The 16,937-nt window shown below is 57.5% G+C and overlaps 1 protein-coding gene across 3 annotated transcripts in view; it reads right to left on the minus strand.

The window, feature by feature from the left end:
* Positions 1-461: 461 nt before the first annotated feature.
* PXN (paxillin) overlaps positions 462-16,937 on the minus strand; it is a 47,881-nt gene continuing 31,405 nt past the window's right edge. Inside the window, exons 2-14 of one of the 3 annotated variants that reach the window (XM_042963231.1) lie at positions 12,378-12,604; positions 11,973-12,088; positions 11,485-11,621; positions 11,177-11,378; positions 10,184-10,319; positions 7,795-8,703; positions 5,791-6,666; positions 5,071-5,169; positions 4,630-4,800; positions 4,338-4,511; positions 3,673-3,754; positions 3,369-3,517; positions 462-2,618 (exon numbers count right to left, since the gene is read on the minus strand). In XM_042963231.1, the coding sequence (XP_042819165.1) occupies positions 2,352-2,618; positions 3,369-3,517; positions 3,673-3,754; positions 4,338-4,511; positions 4,630-4,800; positions 5,071-5,169; positions 5,791-6,666; positions 7,795-8,703; positions 10,184-10,319; positions 11,177-11,378; positions 11,485-11,621; positions 11,973-12,088; positions 12,378-12,604 (3,545 nt within the window). In that variant the 3' untranslated portion in view covers positions 462-2,351. The remainder of the gene's footprint in view (positions 2,619-3,368; positions 3,518-3,672; positions 3,755-4,337; positions 4,512-4,629; positions 4,801-5,070; positions 5,170-5,790; positions 6,667-7,794; positions 8,704-10,183; positions 10,320-11,176; positions 11,379-11,484; positions 11,622-11,972; positions 12,089-12,377; positions 12,605-16,937) is intronic. The other 2 variants (XM_042963229.1, XM_042963230.1) reach the window with 2 other exon arrangements.

A 16,937-nucleotide genomic window follows, 5' to 3' on the forward strand; every position in this document is an offset into this window, starting at 1 on the left:
AGGGTGGCGGTGGGGGGTACATCTGGTCAAAGCAGGAACCCAGGCAGAGGCAAGCCCTGGGTTCACATCCTGCCTCTGGGCTCACTCAGAGAATTGTGTTGTGCACGTCAGTTCTCTCTGAACCCCTTCCCTTATCTGTAAATGAGTGTGAGGCCACCCACAGACCCCATGTGAGGATGCCCTTCAGGGAATCTACAGCAAAACTAAGGCAGGGCCTGATCCATGCAGGGCCCAACAGCACTGCTCTCCCTGCTTTTCCTCACCAACTGCTGAGAAAAGAGCCAAGCTCACGCAGGGATCCCATCTGTTCCGGGGGCTTTTTGCCTCAAGCAGGGGAACATCACTGAGTCACTCTCATACTATGGTCTCCATGAATCCGCGGAGGGCTTGGTCTCTTTTCTGGCACTAAATTGTTACCTCAGACAGGATCTTCCTCACCAAGAAAAGGCACTAGGCATAGGTGAAAATAATGGCAAACTTTATTGGCATAAGTCACAGAAATTGAAATGGGGAAAAGCCAGGTTAAAAGTTTACAGAGAAAAAAAATAAAATAAAATCCTCAAATAACCATTGCCCCAGAAGGTAGACCCCAGAAACCCCAGTACCCCTAAGGGAGGGGCCTGGGGCCAGTCACTGTAAACAGAGCAATAAGGCCTATGGGTGGAAGTGGAGACATCAGACCTTTGGGGGGGCCTGGCTGACCTCCCCAGACTGGGGCTGCTCCTAGCCCTGTCTCAAAGGAGGGGGACCCTCTTCTGAGACCCCGGCACACTCAGTCTTTGCTATGAAGCTAGTGGAGTGGTCTGGATCGTCTTCACGTCAGACCCCCGCCGGGACCCCTTCTGCGGACCTGGAACGCCAGGCTTGCCTGTTTCTGTTTCATCCTTGGGGGACAGAGCTCTGAGGGCTTCCTACTGCTTTAGCAGGATCCTGTCCCCTTTGCCCGGAGTCCTATCAGGCCCCCTTGCAAAAATTTTTGGGCCCTTTTCCCCAGACCTCCAGTCTCCCAGGAGGGCAGGGGAAATTTGGGGAAATGCGGGGCCCAGTGGAATCAACAAGACCAATGGTCAAAATCAGATACCAGCTTTCCTGAGAAGGCAGAAGAAAAAGCCAGAGAGAAGCAGTGAGGAGGCCGAGAATGTTCGGCAGGTTCTCTTTGCTGCCAAAAAGTTCACAGGGGAGCAGATGCTCCTGATGGCTTACTCGGACAGGAAGCAGCACCCCCAAAGTGTACTTTCCCCTTCTCCCCCCTCAGGAACAGGACAGATGAGGTTCAGAACTCTAGGCCCCAAAGGGCAAGACACCCTAAGGCCAGTTTCAGTTAAGAGCTTGCTGGCCCAGGTAGTAAGGAAGGGGTTTTAAAATACAGCAGTTTATATAAAACAGTCCTGGTGAGCCGTGAAGTTAAGGAAGGGGAGTCAGAGAGCTGCTCCGAATTCACCTGCTTGTGCTAAGAAAAAATAAAATACAAATTGCTTCCCTACCCCAAGCCCTCAGTACAAGGCAAATGCCATGCCACGGCCATTGTCACCAACAGGACAAGTGGCCATGGAGGAGGAGAGTACAAAAGGGGACATCTTTAAAATCTCTTCAAAATCATTTTGTATAGAGAAGTAAAAGCAACTCAAGACGATATGAATTCAAACCTCAGTGTAGAAATCTATCAAAGTCGGTACAGTGTCCAGGCACGGGGCAAAACTCCCCACCTCGCGCCATCCCAGAGATGGAGGAAGTGACTATAAAACATTATTGCTGAAGAGGCCTCTCTCAGTAGAACCAGAGCAGTTATGGGGGGATGGGGGGAGCAGGGGGCAGTTGCCCAGGCCTGGGGAGACTGGAAGGACAGGAGGAGCACAAGAAACCTTCTGGGTGGCCCCTTGACCACTTCCACCCTTGGATAGATAGATTTATGCTGGCATTGTCTGAAGGGAGCTGGGTGTCCCCCAATACTCTCAGGACAAGGATAATCAGGTCGGGACAGGGTAAGAAGGATAAAAAAAAGACCCCATCAGACCCTGCCTGCCCTTCCCCCTGGCTCCACTGCCAAAACATGAGTAAGAGATGGCTCCAGTGTCGGGTGCTGGCATGGCCAGGCGGGTTGGTGGGGACACACGTCCAGGGAGGATGAAGAGTCGGCAGCCTGGGAGGGGGCTGCAGGAGGAGGAAAGCCCAGAGGCTCTGGCAGGCGAAAGAAGAGTGGGCCCTCTTGCCATCCTGCACCAGCCGAGGACACGGGTTCCAGTTTCGATCAGGTTTGCCCCTTCACCCCTGGGCAAGGCCTCTGGGTCACAGTAGCAGTTGCGGGGGGTGGGGGGTGGCTGGGCCAGGGCAGGGGGGGCCATGAAGGGTGCCTAGCAGAAGAGCTTGAGGAAGCAGTTCTGACAGTAAGGCTTGTCGTTCTGCTCCTTGAAGGTGCCCTTGTTGAGCTGCTTGAGGCAGAAGGCACAGACGAAGTGCTCCGGATGGAACTTCTTGGCCATGGCGGTGATGCAGCGGCCTGTGATGGGCTTCTGGCAGCCAGAGCACAGTGAGCCTCGCCGCTCGTGGTAGTGCACCTCACAGTAGGGCTGCCCATCATGCTCAAAGAAGCTGCCGTTGACGAAGGGCGTGAAGCACTCCTGCCAGGCAGAAGAGGGGGGGGGCACAGGAAAGGGGGCTCAGGCTGGGACATCTGCCACTGGCATGGGCAGAAGTCCGTCAAGGTCATGACTCCCCCTTGCTGAGCGTTTCCTATGTGCCACGTGCTGCACTGGATTCTCCCAACAGAAGAGGCAACTGAGACCTAGAAGTTCAGTGACTTGCCTACAGTCACACATCTACTAAGTTGCAGGGCCTGGATTCAAACACAGGTCTTACTAGGCTCCTGGGCAAGTGGCTATAACATTGTGCCCAGAAACCTACCTGCACACTTGGGTGTCAAAGGCACTGAGAAGTCTTGCAGTGAGCAGTGTTTTCCAAACTTATCTAGTCTGAAAGCCCTTGCTGGATCTCTAACATCTGTGGACTCCCATTACCTCCAGAATGCAGTTTGGAGACCATGGCCCAATATTTCCACTGAGGCTGCTAAATGCTTGATCTCATTTAATTCTCACGTGCCCTTCTACCAAACATGACCAGTGCCAGGGCCGCCCACCACACAGGACAAGGCTTGGGGACATGTCTACCTTACTCCTCTTGGTTTCTCCCCGCCTCAGTATGAGCTCTGGCCCAGGATCCACTGGACCTGGGAACTGTACCCCCTATCTGCTACCTCTTTAATGACGCCCAAGTTAGATCCAGAGAGCATCACAGGGGGTGGAGGGGTGGCCTTCTCTCCCCACTGCCCGCTCCCAGCTCCCTCCAGACAAGTAGGCCAGGGGGCTCCCTACCCGGCACACAAAGCACTCGGGATGCCAGAGAGTGTTGAGGGCCGAGATGTAGTTCTCCAGGATGGCCCGGGCACAGCCACCACACTTGGGCGCGAACATGTCAAAGTAATCCTTCCGGCAGTAGGCCTTGCCGTCTTTCTCATGGAACCCTGAGGAGCAGGGGTTTGGGGGGGCAGAGTTAGGGCTTCCAAAGGAGGAGCCACCCTGACTCTAGCAAAGTCTCCTGCCCCTGCCTCCCCAGTGCTGGGGATGGGGGTGGGGGGCAGAAGGAGGGGCAGCAAGGTGGCCTGCCTGCCAGTCGTACCTTCGGGACCAAAGAAGGCTCCACACTGGGCGCAGAAGAAGTGCTCGGGGTGCCACGTCCGGTCCAGGGCTGTCACCACTTTCTGTGAAAGCAAAGCGTGGGCCCAGAGCCCAGTTGCCAACCCACTGGACAGATTCCACAGTGGAAACTCACAGGCAAGACCCGCCCCCCCCCCCCCCCCGCCCCGCCAGCCCATCCAGAGATGAAGTCTCTCCTCACTGTGCTTGGATTACTACGGGGAATTCCAATTCACTGAAGGAAATGACATGCCCAACACACTCTCTCTCCTGAATCTTCACATGGTAAGGTTAAGGTCACAGGCTGTACTGTGACCCCCATCTTATAAGAAAAGAAACAGTCTCAGAGAGGTTGAGCGTTTCCCTAAACATCACACAGCAGGAGAGTGAGGGCACCAGCATGCCATTCCACTTATCAGGGTGGAGCTCCAAACTCCTGGGAGCTTCCCCAGAGGGAATCTGGGATGGAGGTGGAAGGGAGGCAGAGGGACCCTGCATCCAGCCTGCGCCTGAATCCCAGCCCCACCGTTTCCTGGCTGTGTGAGCTCGAGCACGGGAGTGACCTCTCTGAGCATCAGACGGCACGAACTATAGCGAAGAAGAAATGTGCCAGCACGGCTGCCCTCCCGCCACGCGACAGGGACTCACATCCAGGATGGGACCGTTGCAGTAGTAGCAGCGTGGAGAGAAGAGGTTGTGATAGTCCTTTTCACAGTAGGGCTGCCCGTCCCGCTCAAAGAAGTTCCGGGATCCGATCTCCTCTTGGCAGTGGGTGCAGACAAAGTGCTCCGGGTGCCACGTCTTTCCCATGGCAGTCACAACCTGAGGAAGGAGGCAGAACACGGCTCCGGGCCCTGGCCTGCCGCGGAGCACCCTCCCCTGAGGGGCAGAGGTCCGACCACCTGCGGCTCCCTCCCCTCTCCACCTCGACCTTCATCACCTGCCCGGCAATGGGCTTCTTGCAGGCCCCGCAGACCCCTTTGGCAACCGTGGCGACCCCCAGTTTGTTCAGGTCAGACTGCAGGCTCCCCAGCATACTATCCAGCTGGCTTCCAGGCTTTGGAGGCCCCCCAGGGGGAGAGCTGCTCCCTGTCTTCCCCTGGGCCATGAACTGTGGAGACAGGGAGAGAGGTGGTCAGGACTTCCAGGCTTGGGGACGACGTCTGCAGCACCGCGGCACTGGGGGAGTTTCTCCCTCCTGGACATTTGGGCTGATAGAGGCAAGCAGGGCCACCTCTTCCAGGGCCTTCAGAGCCCAGAGGGTGGGAATGGCATCCACAAGAGATCCTGGTGGTCACAGGGGTTCAAGGCACCCCACCGGCCTGACCAACGTCCAGAAAATGGGCAAGCAGGACCCTAGGCCCCCAGCCTCAGCACTGACCCCTCCCTCGTCCTGCCCTTCGGGACTGCTCTGCCTGCCGTTCGGAGGCCAGCCGGCCGCCCATGCTTCTCCATCCGCAATCTGTTCCAGGCCCTGGATCTTGGGTAGGGGAGGAAACGAGGACAAGAAAATTGTTTTTAATTAAGGAAGAAAGAAAAAGAGATCTTGGAATTGGACCATTTCACAAAAGGGAATCTAAGAGAGATAAGAGATCCCGCCCCCACCCCCCCAACTGGAAGTACCAAAATAAGGAGGAAAAGTCTAGAGAAGGATGGCCCAGGCAGATGTGAAGAAGGGGAGAAAGGTGAGCCAGCTAAAGGCACAGACACAGGAAAGGAAGGTGACTGGGGCCAGGAGCAAAGAGGCCTTCCAGATACTGGTCTAGGGGCTGGAGGGAGAGAAGGCTTGCTTTCCCTTCTGGGAATGGCTTCCTCAGAGGAGGGTGGGGCAGGACCAAGCAGGAACAGGCAGAGAGAAGCTGCACCGGGGAGCAAGAGGACAGATGACATCAAAGGGCTGGGAGAGTGAACGGCAGATTAGGAGAGGGTCCCGGGTCAAAGCGAGGTCTACGGAAGGACTGTGGTACTGTCCTGACGTGTGCACAGGGGCGGGGATGGGGGAGTGTGCCACAGGGTATGTGTGTGTGTGGGGGGGGGGGGCCTGCAAGTGTGCAGGGGAGGGACAAGGCCCAGGCAGCAGGACGGGGACAGGGAGGCCTGCCTGCATCGGGGGGAAGAGCGGGTCCTCGTCGGTCTGGCAGCCCACGGACCTCCAAGTTTGGGGTACAGGAGGGGGAGGGGTGGGGCCCTTCACACCCTCCTCCTGCAGCCCTGCCACAGCACTCGAGTCCCCAGGGGAACCTCGGGCAAGAGCGGAGGGCCCCAGGGAGGAGGGGCCGGGCAGGCTGGGTGGGGGAGAAGGGCTGCTGGCTGAGGAGTCTTTACGCTGCTGGAGCAAAGGGACAGGAGGAGGAGAAGCCAGAACAGAGAAGGTTCTTCTCAGGGGAACAGGGGAGCCAGGAGGGAAGACGACCTGGGAAGAAGAAAGGAGGGAGAGAGATGAAGCAGAGCAGAGGAGCAGGGTGCGGTGCCATCCCCAGGCTCCCCCTGGGCTTTCCCACCCTGGCACCAAGCATGAGGTCATGAGGCCATGAGGCCATGAGGCCATGAGGCCAGCCTCACCAGGCCACAGGGTGCAGGACCCCCTTCCCCCCACCTCCCCGCACACCCCACATCTCCCCTCCAGCCATCCTGGGGAAGAATCGGGATGCCTACTGCCCTGACCCTGGCCCTGGCCCAGCCCCGGGCACCTCCTCGCTACCTTCTCTACAAGCTGCCCCCCAGCCCGCCTCCCTCGAGGCTGCACAGTGATGATGACGCCCTCAGTCAGCCAGTCCTCAGCAGAGGCCCCCGCTGCCCCCGCTGCCTCCTCTGCCTCCGGCTGGATGCCGAGCCGACCCTGCAGCTCTGCGATGAGCCGCTCCTGGGATGGGGTCCTGCTCAGGGTGGCGGGGTCCAGCCGGCGGCGAGGGGAGGGCTCCCGGGACATGGGGTGCGCGTGGCCCGTCTCCCGGCTCCTCCTGATCACAGAGCGGATCTGAGGGGGGAGGGGGAAGCCGTCACAGTCCCACTCTGGGCTCAGCCGATGCTGCTCAGTCCACACTCAGGTGCCCCAGGGAAGAGGCAGGACAAAACTGCCAGAAAAGAGCCAAGCTGGGGTGAGGTGGAGGCAGGGGGCAGAGCAGACTCCCTCCACCCAGCGCTCACCTCCATGTCGGCAATGACCTTGGGCAAGACACTTCACCTCCAGGGGCCTCAGCTTCTCTATCCTTGAAATGGGGTTAGAGTACTTTCTTGGCTGCCTTACAGGGTTATCACATTATTTGAAAGGATGTTAAGTGGACATTCTTGAAAAGGCATAAGGCTCTTTCTTTTTTTGATCTGAAATAGAAAAACGTGATCTTTCTTCCAATAAATCTTCTAATTTTTTCCTTATGTATATTATAACCTGCTCGTTTGTAGTGGTTTTGGCTTTTTTGTTTTTGCTTTACTTTGTTTTGGGAGAGGACATAAAATTTTAATCACGCAAGAAGCACATAAAAACAGTAACATTAGCCATGGCTTATTGAGGACCACATGCTGTATTCTCAGCACTTCACAGGCATTATCTCATTTAATCCTCTGGACAACCTTGGGGGGAAATGGTCTATTATACCCTCATTTTCTCTCTCTTTTTTTTAAGTAGGCTCCACACACAACGTGGGGCCTGAACCCACGACCCCAAGATCAAGGGTCGCATGCTCTGACGAGCCAGGCAGGTACCCTACTATTACCCCCATTTTAAAGATGAGAAAACTGAGGCTGGTGGGGGGTTGCCCAAGGTCACACAGGGTAGCAAGTACTGGAAGCACAGTTTATATTCAGTACTGTCTGGTTCCAAAGCCCATGCTTTTAACCATTTTGCACACATCACATCAGAAAGGAGGAGCCCATCTAAAGGAAAAAGCCTTAAACGAGCAAGAGGCGACTGTCACTAAGAGATCATTCCAGGGCCCAGAGAATTCCACTGCTGAATCCTGGTCATCAGGGTCACAGGCCACGCGATCTTCGGATTTGCTGCCCAAGCAGACATGCAGAGTGGGAGGCTACATGCGGTTAGGCAGGAGGGGCCCACACTTGGGCCGGCAGAGGACCATGCCTAGCAGCCGTGCGAGCTTGCGCCTGCCTGGCCTGAGGTGGAAATCCTCTCAGTGGTGCTGGGCGTGTCCATGACCACGGCAGGTGGAAGCTCCGACTGTTCCCTCCTGGCAGCAGCTTCAGTGACGCCCTCTGGCCACCTGGGGGTCTCAGGTCCCTGGGTTGGCCTGACCAGGCTTCCCTTCATGAGTGTCTGTCCACCTAACTGCTCCTTGCCAACTGGGGCCGGGCTGCTGCTTTCCAGCTCCCCTGGCTCTGGCTTTGCCCTCTGCTTCCGCTGTCCACATTCCTTGGTGAGACTCCAGGTATCTGGGAAGATGGCCTGACGGTCCACGGCCACGACAGCTGGCTCAGTTACTTCCTGGAAGCTGCATGTGGCTCCGTGGGGCGTCTCAGGCCTGAGCGCCTCCAAAGCCCATGGCTGCTCCCGAGTGGCAGCCACAGCCTCCTCTGGGTACAAAGGGTTGGCCAACAGCCCGTGGGGGGCTCCAGGCTCCTGGGGACCTATATACCCAGCTTGGCCGGGTAGCGTGTGGCAGGGGGGGCCCCCGGCAAGCTCACTTATAAGATTCGGTAGATCTTTCCAAACCTGAGTCTGGCTCTCTGCACCTAATGGCCCCAGAGACCCCTCCACAGAGGGAGACCCTGAGTTGGGAGTATCAGGCGTCACCCGGAGGCCAGCCAAATCAAGCCAGTTGGGAGCCACAGGAGGTAGAAGGCCCCGTCCATTATCAGTGTCCTCAGAGCAGAGGACCTCCTGGCTGGGACTGTGGCCTCCAGAGGAGGGTTTGGTAATGGATGGCAAGAATACAGAGGGCCCAGGAGGAGGAGGAGGAGGAGGAGGAGGAGGAGGAGGAGGAGAACGTATGAGGTGTGGGGATGGAGCTGGTTTGGGCAGCAGCTCTGGGGAGCTCAAGGCCACAGCAGAGGAGCTGGTCTGGAGGAGGAGAAAGACAAAAGACAGAAGGGAGAGGAGAGATAGACGGGAGAGGGGAGGGGAGGCGCTCACCGCAAGGGATGGGCTTGGACTGAGGGCTCTGAGAGCCACCATCAACACTGACCTAGACTACGCCGAGGTGGCTATGAAGGTGAAGCGTGAGTACTGGCCTGAGAAAAAGACCCCAGACCCCAAAAAGGTGTTCCTGGGCTCCACATCCTTGGCTCCCATCAAAGCCATGCCTGTGGGACCACCCCAGTCAGAGTAGGTACAAGGGAGAAAACGCTATGGAGAAGTGGACCACAGGAGACAGGTGGCCAAGGAGGTTAGCCCAAGCACCGATCGAGAAAGAGTCGGCCGCAGGCAGCTGCCCTCCTCTGCCAAACCTGGCCCAACGTGGCTGTCTCTCCCAGACAACCCTACCCTTCCTATGGCCCCCAAGACCTTGCTCTCAGGGCACAGCTAGAACCAGTGCAGCTTCTTGTAGGACACTACGACCCTGGCTGTCTCAGAAAGCAAAAGGAGCCTAAAGGGAAGGAGGGCATGGCTCTCCAAGGCCAACACCAGAGTCCAACACCGTAAGAGTCTGACAGTGGCTACTCACCACTTAGAACCGTGAGGGTCACAAGCCCACATAGCTCCCATCCCCCACTGTGAATCCCCAGCTGGAGGGACTCTTGGAGGTACCCTCAGGGCCAAGAGCACTCAGACTGCTTGCTCCCCTTCTCAGATTCCCTGTATCATGCCCCAAAGGTCTCGGGCAGACCCACGTGGAAGGATGAAGTCAGCAACTGTTGGAGATCAGTCAATATCAATCCCCATGGAGGCACTGCATCTTCTAAATAAAACATCTTGGGCCTGGCAGGCCCAGGAAGCCCAGGATGGGAGGGGAAGGGAGGTCTCGTGCAGAACAAGCCCAGTAGCCTGACAGGTTAGGACAGAACCTATGGGGACTCAGAGGCTTGTGGAGAGTTGGGGAGAAGGATAGAGGGAGGCTGATGGCTGGAGGCCTATGGATTCAGGAGCCAGAGGCAGAAAGAAAAAGGACGTGTTGAGGACAGCTAGCCAGCGTGGGAGACGGGACTCCAGGGCAAATGACCTCTCAGGCACAGGATCCCAGTCCCACATGGCCCATCAGAGAATGCCCTCCCCCACTAAGAGCAACCATCAACACAGAGCCCTTTGTCCCAGCCTCCTGATCCCCTTGCCTGGGTGGCTGGGAGCTGGGAGCAACCCGGGAGGAAGGAATGTCCCTGCAAAGTGCTTCTCTGCCTTCACAGGCTGTGAGGCAGCCCAGTCCCCATGAAGCCTGGCCGGACCCTCCCTCTCCCGCATCCCGGCAAGGCCAGAGCATTTCCAGGCCCCCGGCTCAGGGCAAGGCACCCGGACGCTGAGGGACTGAGTTCTGGCTACTCACACTGAGGTACAGGAGGAGAAGAATGAGGGGGCAGGGCGGGGGAGAGGAGGGGTCTTGGGGCACCTTGAAATCCGACAGCGAGGCCATCAGCTCGTCCAGCTCCCTGGTGGCAGAGGAGGCCGACATGCGTGTCTGCTGCTGGCTGGAGGTGGCTCTCTGAGGGCTGCTCACCTCGCCCTGGTTCACAGTGATGGCAGGGCTGCAGGGCAGGCACGGCATCAGCGAGGGCCCCGGGGTCAGGTCCACGTGCCCCCAGAGTGGCCCTCTCCTCTTCAGGGTACCAACATCTCTGCTCTCCCAGCGGGGTCCTCCCGCCCCTGACTCCACAGAAGCCCGCCAGCTCCCGATCTCTCCTGGGGGCCAGAGCGGAGGTGAGCGGCCGGCACGGGAGAAGGGAGGGCAGCTCAGGGGGCACCTTCCCCAGGAAGACACCTCTGGGCCTCCCAACCTGGCTTCAAGCTTGCCTGTTAAACAAGCCCAAATGGGATAAAGGACTTGTTCATCCCTTGCGTATCCCCCACGACACTGGATGTACATGTGAGATTGTTCCAGCAACACAGTAACAGCAAGAAGAGCTAACATTCAGTAAGCCCTTACCACGTGCATCATGTGCTATGAGCCGGAAACCATTCCAAACACTTGACACGTATTATTGGCTCTCATCCCATTGAGGTAGGTGATCTTATCACCATTGTCCTATATCCCTTCATCCCATTTTATAGACAGGAAAACTAAGGCTTGAGAGACGATGCTTAGTAAGGACAGAACCAATATGTGAACCCTTATAGTGTGGCTCCAAAGCCTGTGCAGACAGCCACTAAGCTATGGGCGCCCTTGTCATGCACAATGTCATCTTTTCTGATAGGTGGTGGTTCACTGGAGGCAGGGAGGGTGTTCATGGGACTCCACTAACCCCCCAGCGCCAGGTACGGGACCTGGCAAAAAACAAGCACTCACAGAGGGAATGGGTGACAACTCGGCTAAGTGGACAGACACCGGGGCATGGGCACTGGCTGGGTGAGACCTTCCCTGCCGGGAGAGCCCGGTGATACTCACACTGGGCTGGGCACAGAGCTCTCCAGTTCATCCAAGAGACTCTCCACACTGGGCCGCACGTCCTCCAGACCACGGCCCCCATTCCGCTTGGGCTTCTCTTTGGTCAGGGGCCCAGCTTTGCCCCCCAATGGGCTGTTACTCTCTGGGATGCCACAGTGGGGGCTCAGAGCCCCAGGCAGTGGGGGGCTGGAGTTGGCCTCATCTTGGAAGAGTGAGAGAGAAAGGCTGGTCAGCCCTGACCCCTCTGGAGATCCAGAGGCCAGGTGGATCTGGAGGGGGCAAGAGGGTGTACAGGGATTCAGTCCTACCTGCAGGGAAGCCTGGGGGGTTATGCTGCACAGCGTTCAGTTCCAGCAGCAGGCGGTCAAGTTCAGAAAGGTTGCTGCCCAGGGAGGAGCTCATCACTGTGGGTGAAGGCTCGGCAGACTTCTGCTTGTTGGGGAAACTGAGAGGCAAAGGGGAGGTCACAGTGAGAGGCGTCCCACCCCCGTAGTTTTGGTGGCCTCCAAATTCTCAAGGAGAATAAGGCAGAAGGCGTACAAAGTCTCCCCCCAGCAAGAGATTAGAGAGGGAGGAAGGGATGTGGTAAAAAGAGAGGAGGAAAAAGTCTTGCCTCAGTTCCTCAAAGACACAAGGTGCTGTGACAACCCAACCCTGCTGCTGCGTGGAGATGGCAATGCTGAGGCCACCGGGCCAGTCCAGAGGCATTAGGAGCTGGCCGGGAGCCTCAGGGCCTTCTGCGGGCTGTTGGAAGCAGGAGGGGAAGGAGACAGGCAGGCAGGTACCGGGGCAGTACCTGTAGACGTGCTCTTCCTCACCGGCGCGGGGACATGGAGGGCCGCCGCCGTCCTGGGGGACGGAAGCACTGGAAGTTTTGGCACTGGAGCCGTACACAGGTGACGGGGACTGAGGCTGCAGGGAAGAGAACGCTCAGAGCCTCCCCCAAGGGGAGGAGAAGGAAGAGCCCGAGTCACCCCCAGGAGGTTCCTGCTCACAGACAGTCTCACCAGGGAATTTCCACTCTGGCTGGGAGACAGGTGATTAACACTTGGTCACTTGCCCCCTCACGTGGCATCTGGGAGACCTGGATATTTCCTGGCCCCTCTCCCTCTCCCTCGACCCCATTCCTCCCCCGGTTCCCCAAACGCCTACAGTCCCGAAGCCTCTGTTCCCTGTCTTCCAGCCACTGCCCCCACCTTACCTGCTGGTGGATGAATCGGGAGGCACTGGGCTGCCACTGGTCTAAGGGGTCAAGGATCGTGCCATTGAGGGCCTCACTGGATGGGGGTGGAGGGACAGGGGGCGGCACGGCAATCTCCTGGTATGTGTGGTTTCCAGTTGGGTATGAGTAGGGGGTCTCCTCAGACAAGAACACGGGCCGTTTGGAGATGTGGGAGGTGGTGGACTCCAAGTCTGCCAGCAGGGCGTCTGTGGAGAGAACAGGCAGAGAGCCGGTAGGAACCAGGGATCCTGGACCGCACAGTCCAGCGGCAGTGCCTTGCCTGCTTGCTGCACCCAAGAGTTAATGACTTCTGAGCACCTGCCCCACCCCTGGGAGAAATAACCAGCCTCAGGACAGGAAACTGTCAGCCCAGACCAGTCTGGCTAAGAACCAGCTTCCAAAACTGACCTCTTCTCCCCAGCCCAGGACTGAAGGTGCCATGGAGGCTCCGTGGGCTGCCTTTGGGGCTCTCCTACCTCTGGCAGTCAGGCACCTGTGTTCCCTGCCGACAGGGCTGTGCAGCTGGCTGGCTGGAAGTCAGAAATGCCTGCCTGGCACTCTGACTTCACAGGGCAAGGCGGGGAGAATGGGCGGGAGGGGCCACACGTCACGGGGAGGGGCCCAGGCAGTGCCAGGTCCCACTTAAATTCCAGGAGCTTAGGCTTTCTCAGTGCCCCCCCCACCCCCCCCCACCCCGACTAGAGCAGTCCCGGGGGTGTGGTACCTGCCTTTCTGGCTAGGTAGAAGTAAAACCCCAGGCTCCGAGCTCCTCCTGAGACTTCTGGGCAAGGCTCTGGGCTACTGGGGTGAGGTACGCGAGGAGGTGGGGGCTGGTCGAGGCTGGTGCAGTGTTCCCCACCCCCTCAGCCAAGCAGGGGGCAGGACTGCTCTGTAGGCTGTTTCTGCGGAAGCCTGGCAAGCAGCCTGGCCCCAGAGACTCCAGGGCCCCACTACTCTGCTTTTAACAGCAGCAAGGGAGCCGAATCGAGTACAAGCTTCCATTACTCTGGCACCAGGCAGCCAACAGGGGGGCCCTGGATCTCCCCAGTCCCCAGACGAGGGAACAGCTCGAGGGGCAGGAGTAGGAACTGTGGAAAACCCCCCAACTTCAATCCTCCCCTCCTGGGACCCTCAACAGCCCCACAGCCCAGAGAGCCTGGCCCCAACACCACACCCTCATTCCTACCATGTTCAGGGACTTGCTCACTCTCACTTCCCTGCCGACCTGCTGAGGGTCAGGAATGACGCTCAGTCCCTGTGGGCCTTAGGATATTACATATCAGAAAGCAATGGCTGTGCCTACTGCCATTTACTAGTAACAGGCACTGTGCTAGGCACTGTGTGTACATGGTCTCTCTGTTAATCCTAATCCTGGATAAACCTGGAATTCTGATCCTCCCTTTGCAGATGGGAAAAGGGGCTTCAACAGGTGATGGGGCTTTCCCAGATAACAAAGCCAGTGACAGACAGGACTGTCTGGCTCTTCAGAAGCCCCAAACCCCAAAAATCTGGCCTGCAAGAGTCTGCTGGGATCACGACATGATGCCACATTTAAACAGCACAATTTCCTGAATGTCAGCGCCCAGGATCAGAGAGCTACCAGTCTCATTCTTCCTAAGGGCTCTGTCCCCAACCCTACCCCAGCTCAGCAGAGGGAAGCAAGGGGGGCCCACACCTTCCCCCAGGTGCCTGCCCCGTCCTCCCACCCCCAAGGCTGGCCACACCTACCCCTGGCCCCTACCCAGCTGGTCAGAGGGGGAGCTTGTCACAAGGCCCAGGACCCTGGGGCCAGTAGCGCAGCACAAGGGTCTCCTGACTTCCAAGGAAGTTCCTGCAGCCCCCTCCCACTCCGGATCCTCTAGGAGATGTCTGGCTTCCTGTCTCTACCAAATCAGAACTAGAGACAGTCAGTGTGCACCCAGGTAATGACAGAAAAGGACCCAGCATCCAGGGCCAATCCCAGTGGCCTCTGCACAGCCTCACCTGCTGCCCTGGCTTCACGCAGCATCCCCATTTCTTCTGGGCCCAATCCAGCAGGGGCAACCCCCAGCTGGAAAACCCCAAAGGGCTCCCCAGAGCAGGCAACAAGTGCAATACCAGTGAGACTAAAAGGAGTAGCTGCCATGCTTGACCACCCACCACATGCCAGGAGCTTTACCTGTGTTCCTTCCCTTCCTCCTCACAGCAAAGCTAGCACGGAGGGGAAAGTGAGGTTCAGAGAGGTAGATAGAGTCACGTCCCCATGCTGCTGAAGCTTGCTGCCATGACACAGCCAGGATCTGAACTTGGCTCTCTCAGGCTCCAAACACTCAGTAGAAGACAAATGGTTAACCCATTCCATCAGACCCTCTGAGTGAGGGCCTCCACTGCCCTCTGCCTTGAATACCCCATCCCCCCTAGTCATGAGCTGACTCTAAGTCTGGTTTATAATTTCACTTGTGTGTTTTTTTTTAAGTTTATTTACTTATTTTGAGAAGTGGGGTGTGTGTGTGTGGGGAGAGAGAGAGAGAGAGGGGGAGAGAGAGAGACAGAGAGAGAGAGAGAGAGAGAGAGAGAGAGAGAGAGAGAGAGAAACCAGTGGGGGAGGGGCAGAGAGAGAGGGAGAGAAGATCTGAAGCGGGCCCTGTACTGCCAGCAGCGAGACCAACGTGGCGCACTTAAACTCACAAACCAGGAGATCGGGACCTGGGCCGAAGTCGGACGCTTAACCCACTGAACCACCCAGGAGCCCCTCACTTGACTCTTCTGAACACTGATACATCTATTGGTCAAAAGGAGCAGCCCTAGGGGACAGAAACAAAAGATCCCAAGAGTTCAAGTCTCAGTTCCTCTATCTACTATCCACGGCCAAACAGCAAATGCCTTCACTTCCTTGAGCCAGCCTCAGTTGCCTTGGCAAGTGTGATTCCTACCTCGCAGCACTGGTGTAAGGTTTATATAAGCCAGCAGATGCTACGCTACATGGGAAGCTACAAACATCAGATCTTATTTGTTTTGTGACATTGTGAAAAACATCTTCCTCTAAGGAGATCAGGATAGGATGCAAAGTACTGACTTCTCCTACATGTTCTATGGGTAGAATCTGGGCAAAACATGACAAGGGCAATCTGGAAGAGAAAAACAAAGTGATGAAGTAACATTCAGAGTGAAACCTGTGTGGATGCCTGGGAGAGAGCACATCAAACTTGCGTCTATCTGAGTGAGAGAGAGAGCGCACGCACAAGCCAGCAAGCCACAGGGCCTCTGGTGTAGCTTCCTTCTCTCTCTGCACCGTCTTTGCTCAGTGACTGCACAGGACTTGGCATCACTGTCCCCCAACAGGCTCCCCCAAATGCCTCAAGAAAGGGAGCCAGGAATAGAGGAGGCAGCCAAGGAGGACTCTGGCCTCTACTTTGGATTCCTATAGGTGCAGAAGACTGCTATGTCCCCATGGCCTAGAAAATGGTTACAGGCCAAAGTCTCCTTGCAAAAGCTCGGCAAACTCCTCCCCTGCTGAGTAAACAGAGGCAGCAGGAAGAGGACTGATCAAGGGAGTCCACTTGCAAGCAGCACCACATGGGTGAGTCCCCCAGTTTTCAGCTACAGCTACTGCCTGGTACTTAGCTCTAAACACCCGGGGGCCAGGCTCAGTGTCCTACTCAGATCCCAAAAAAGGGGTCAGAGAAAATGGTGCCCATTGGAACACTTTCCCCCCTCCCAGTGTTTGTAGAATACGTTCCAGATACACAGAAGCAGGATCTGAAGCAGTGAGGGCTCCCTCATCCAGGCTAAGGAAAGCTTCAAACTTCCTCAGCATTTCTCCACTAACTTTCTGGCTCCAAGCCTGAGACCTCCAGAACAAGTCAGAGCCACTAGGAGCACCCAAGCCACTCTGCGGAAGGAGGCTCTTCCTGGGGCTTCCCGTTCCTTTTCTGGAAGAAACCGCCCTACATTCTGCAGGCTTTTTGCCTCTCTGGGCCAGCTGGTGCATGTCCTGCACTTCCATCCAACGTGTGTGTCGGAGGAGGGTTCTCCTCTCTAGGTAGGTGAGGGAAGGGATGGCTGGCTCGGTGCAAAGACTTCCAACCCACCGCGGGCAAAGGACACCCAGCTATGCCCTGGCGAGGAAAGGGTGCGGTCCGTCCGCTGCTTCCCGCCAGAGGGCGCTACTGGCCCGTCAGCTTCCTGCCGCAGGCAGTAACCAAAGGTAAACTCGGCGCAACCACCGAATTTTCGAGCCGGGGAAGACCCGGGAGCCCCTGGTCAGGGGTTCCCTGGGGAAGCTTCAATCTCGAGAAAGCTCGGCTGAGCTGGAAGGAAGGAGCAGCTACGGGAGGAGCACGAGGCGGCCTGGGTGCCAAACCTCTCACCCGTGCCTGGGGCACACCATTTGAAGGCGCGACCCAAGAGTGACGCAGCCCCGCGAGGGCCCCGGAGACCCACAGGGACGCACGCCCCTCCGCAGACGCAGCGCCAGCGGGCGCCCCGTCCCCACCCCGCGGCCGCGCCTGGGCCCAAGCAGCCGCTCAGATCAGAAGCGCCTTCGGGTCCAGAGGCCGC

This window comes from Panthera tigris, chromosome D3, assembly GCF_018350195.1.
Source record: "Panthera tigris isolate Pti1 chromosome D3, P.tigris_Pti1_mat1.1, whole genome shotgun sequence".
Classification (NCBI taxonomy): domain Eukaryota; kingdom Metazoa; phylum Chordata; class Mammalia; order Carnivora; family Felidae; genus Panthera; species Panthera tigris.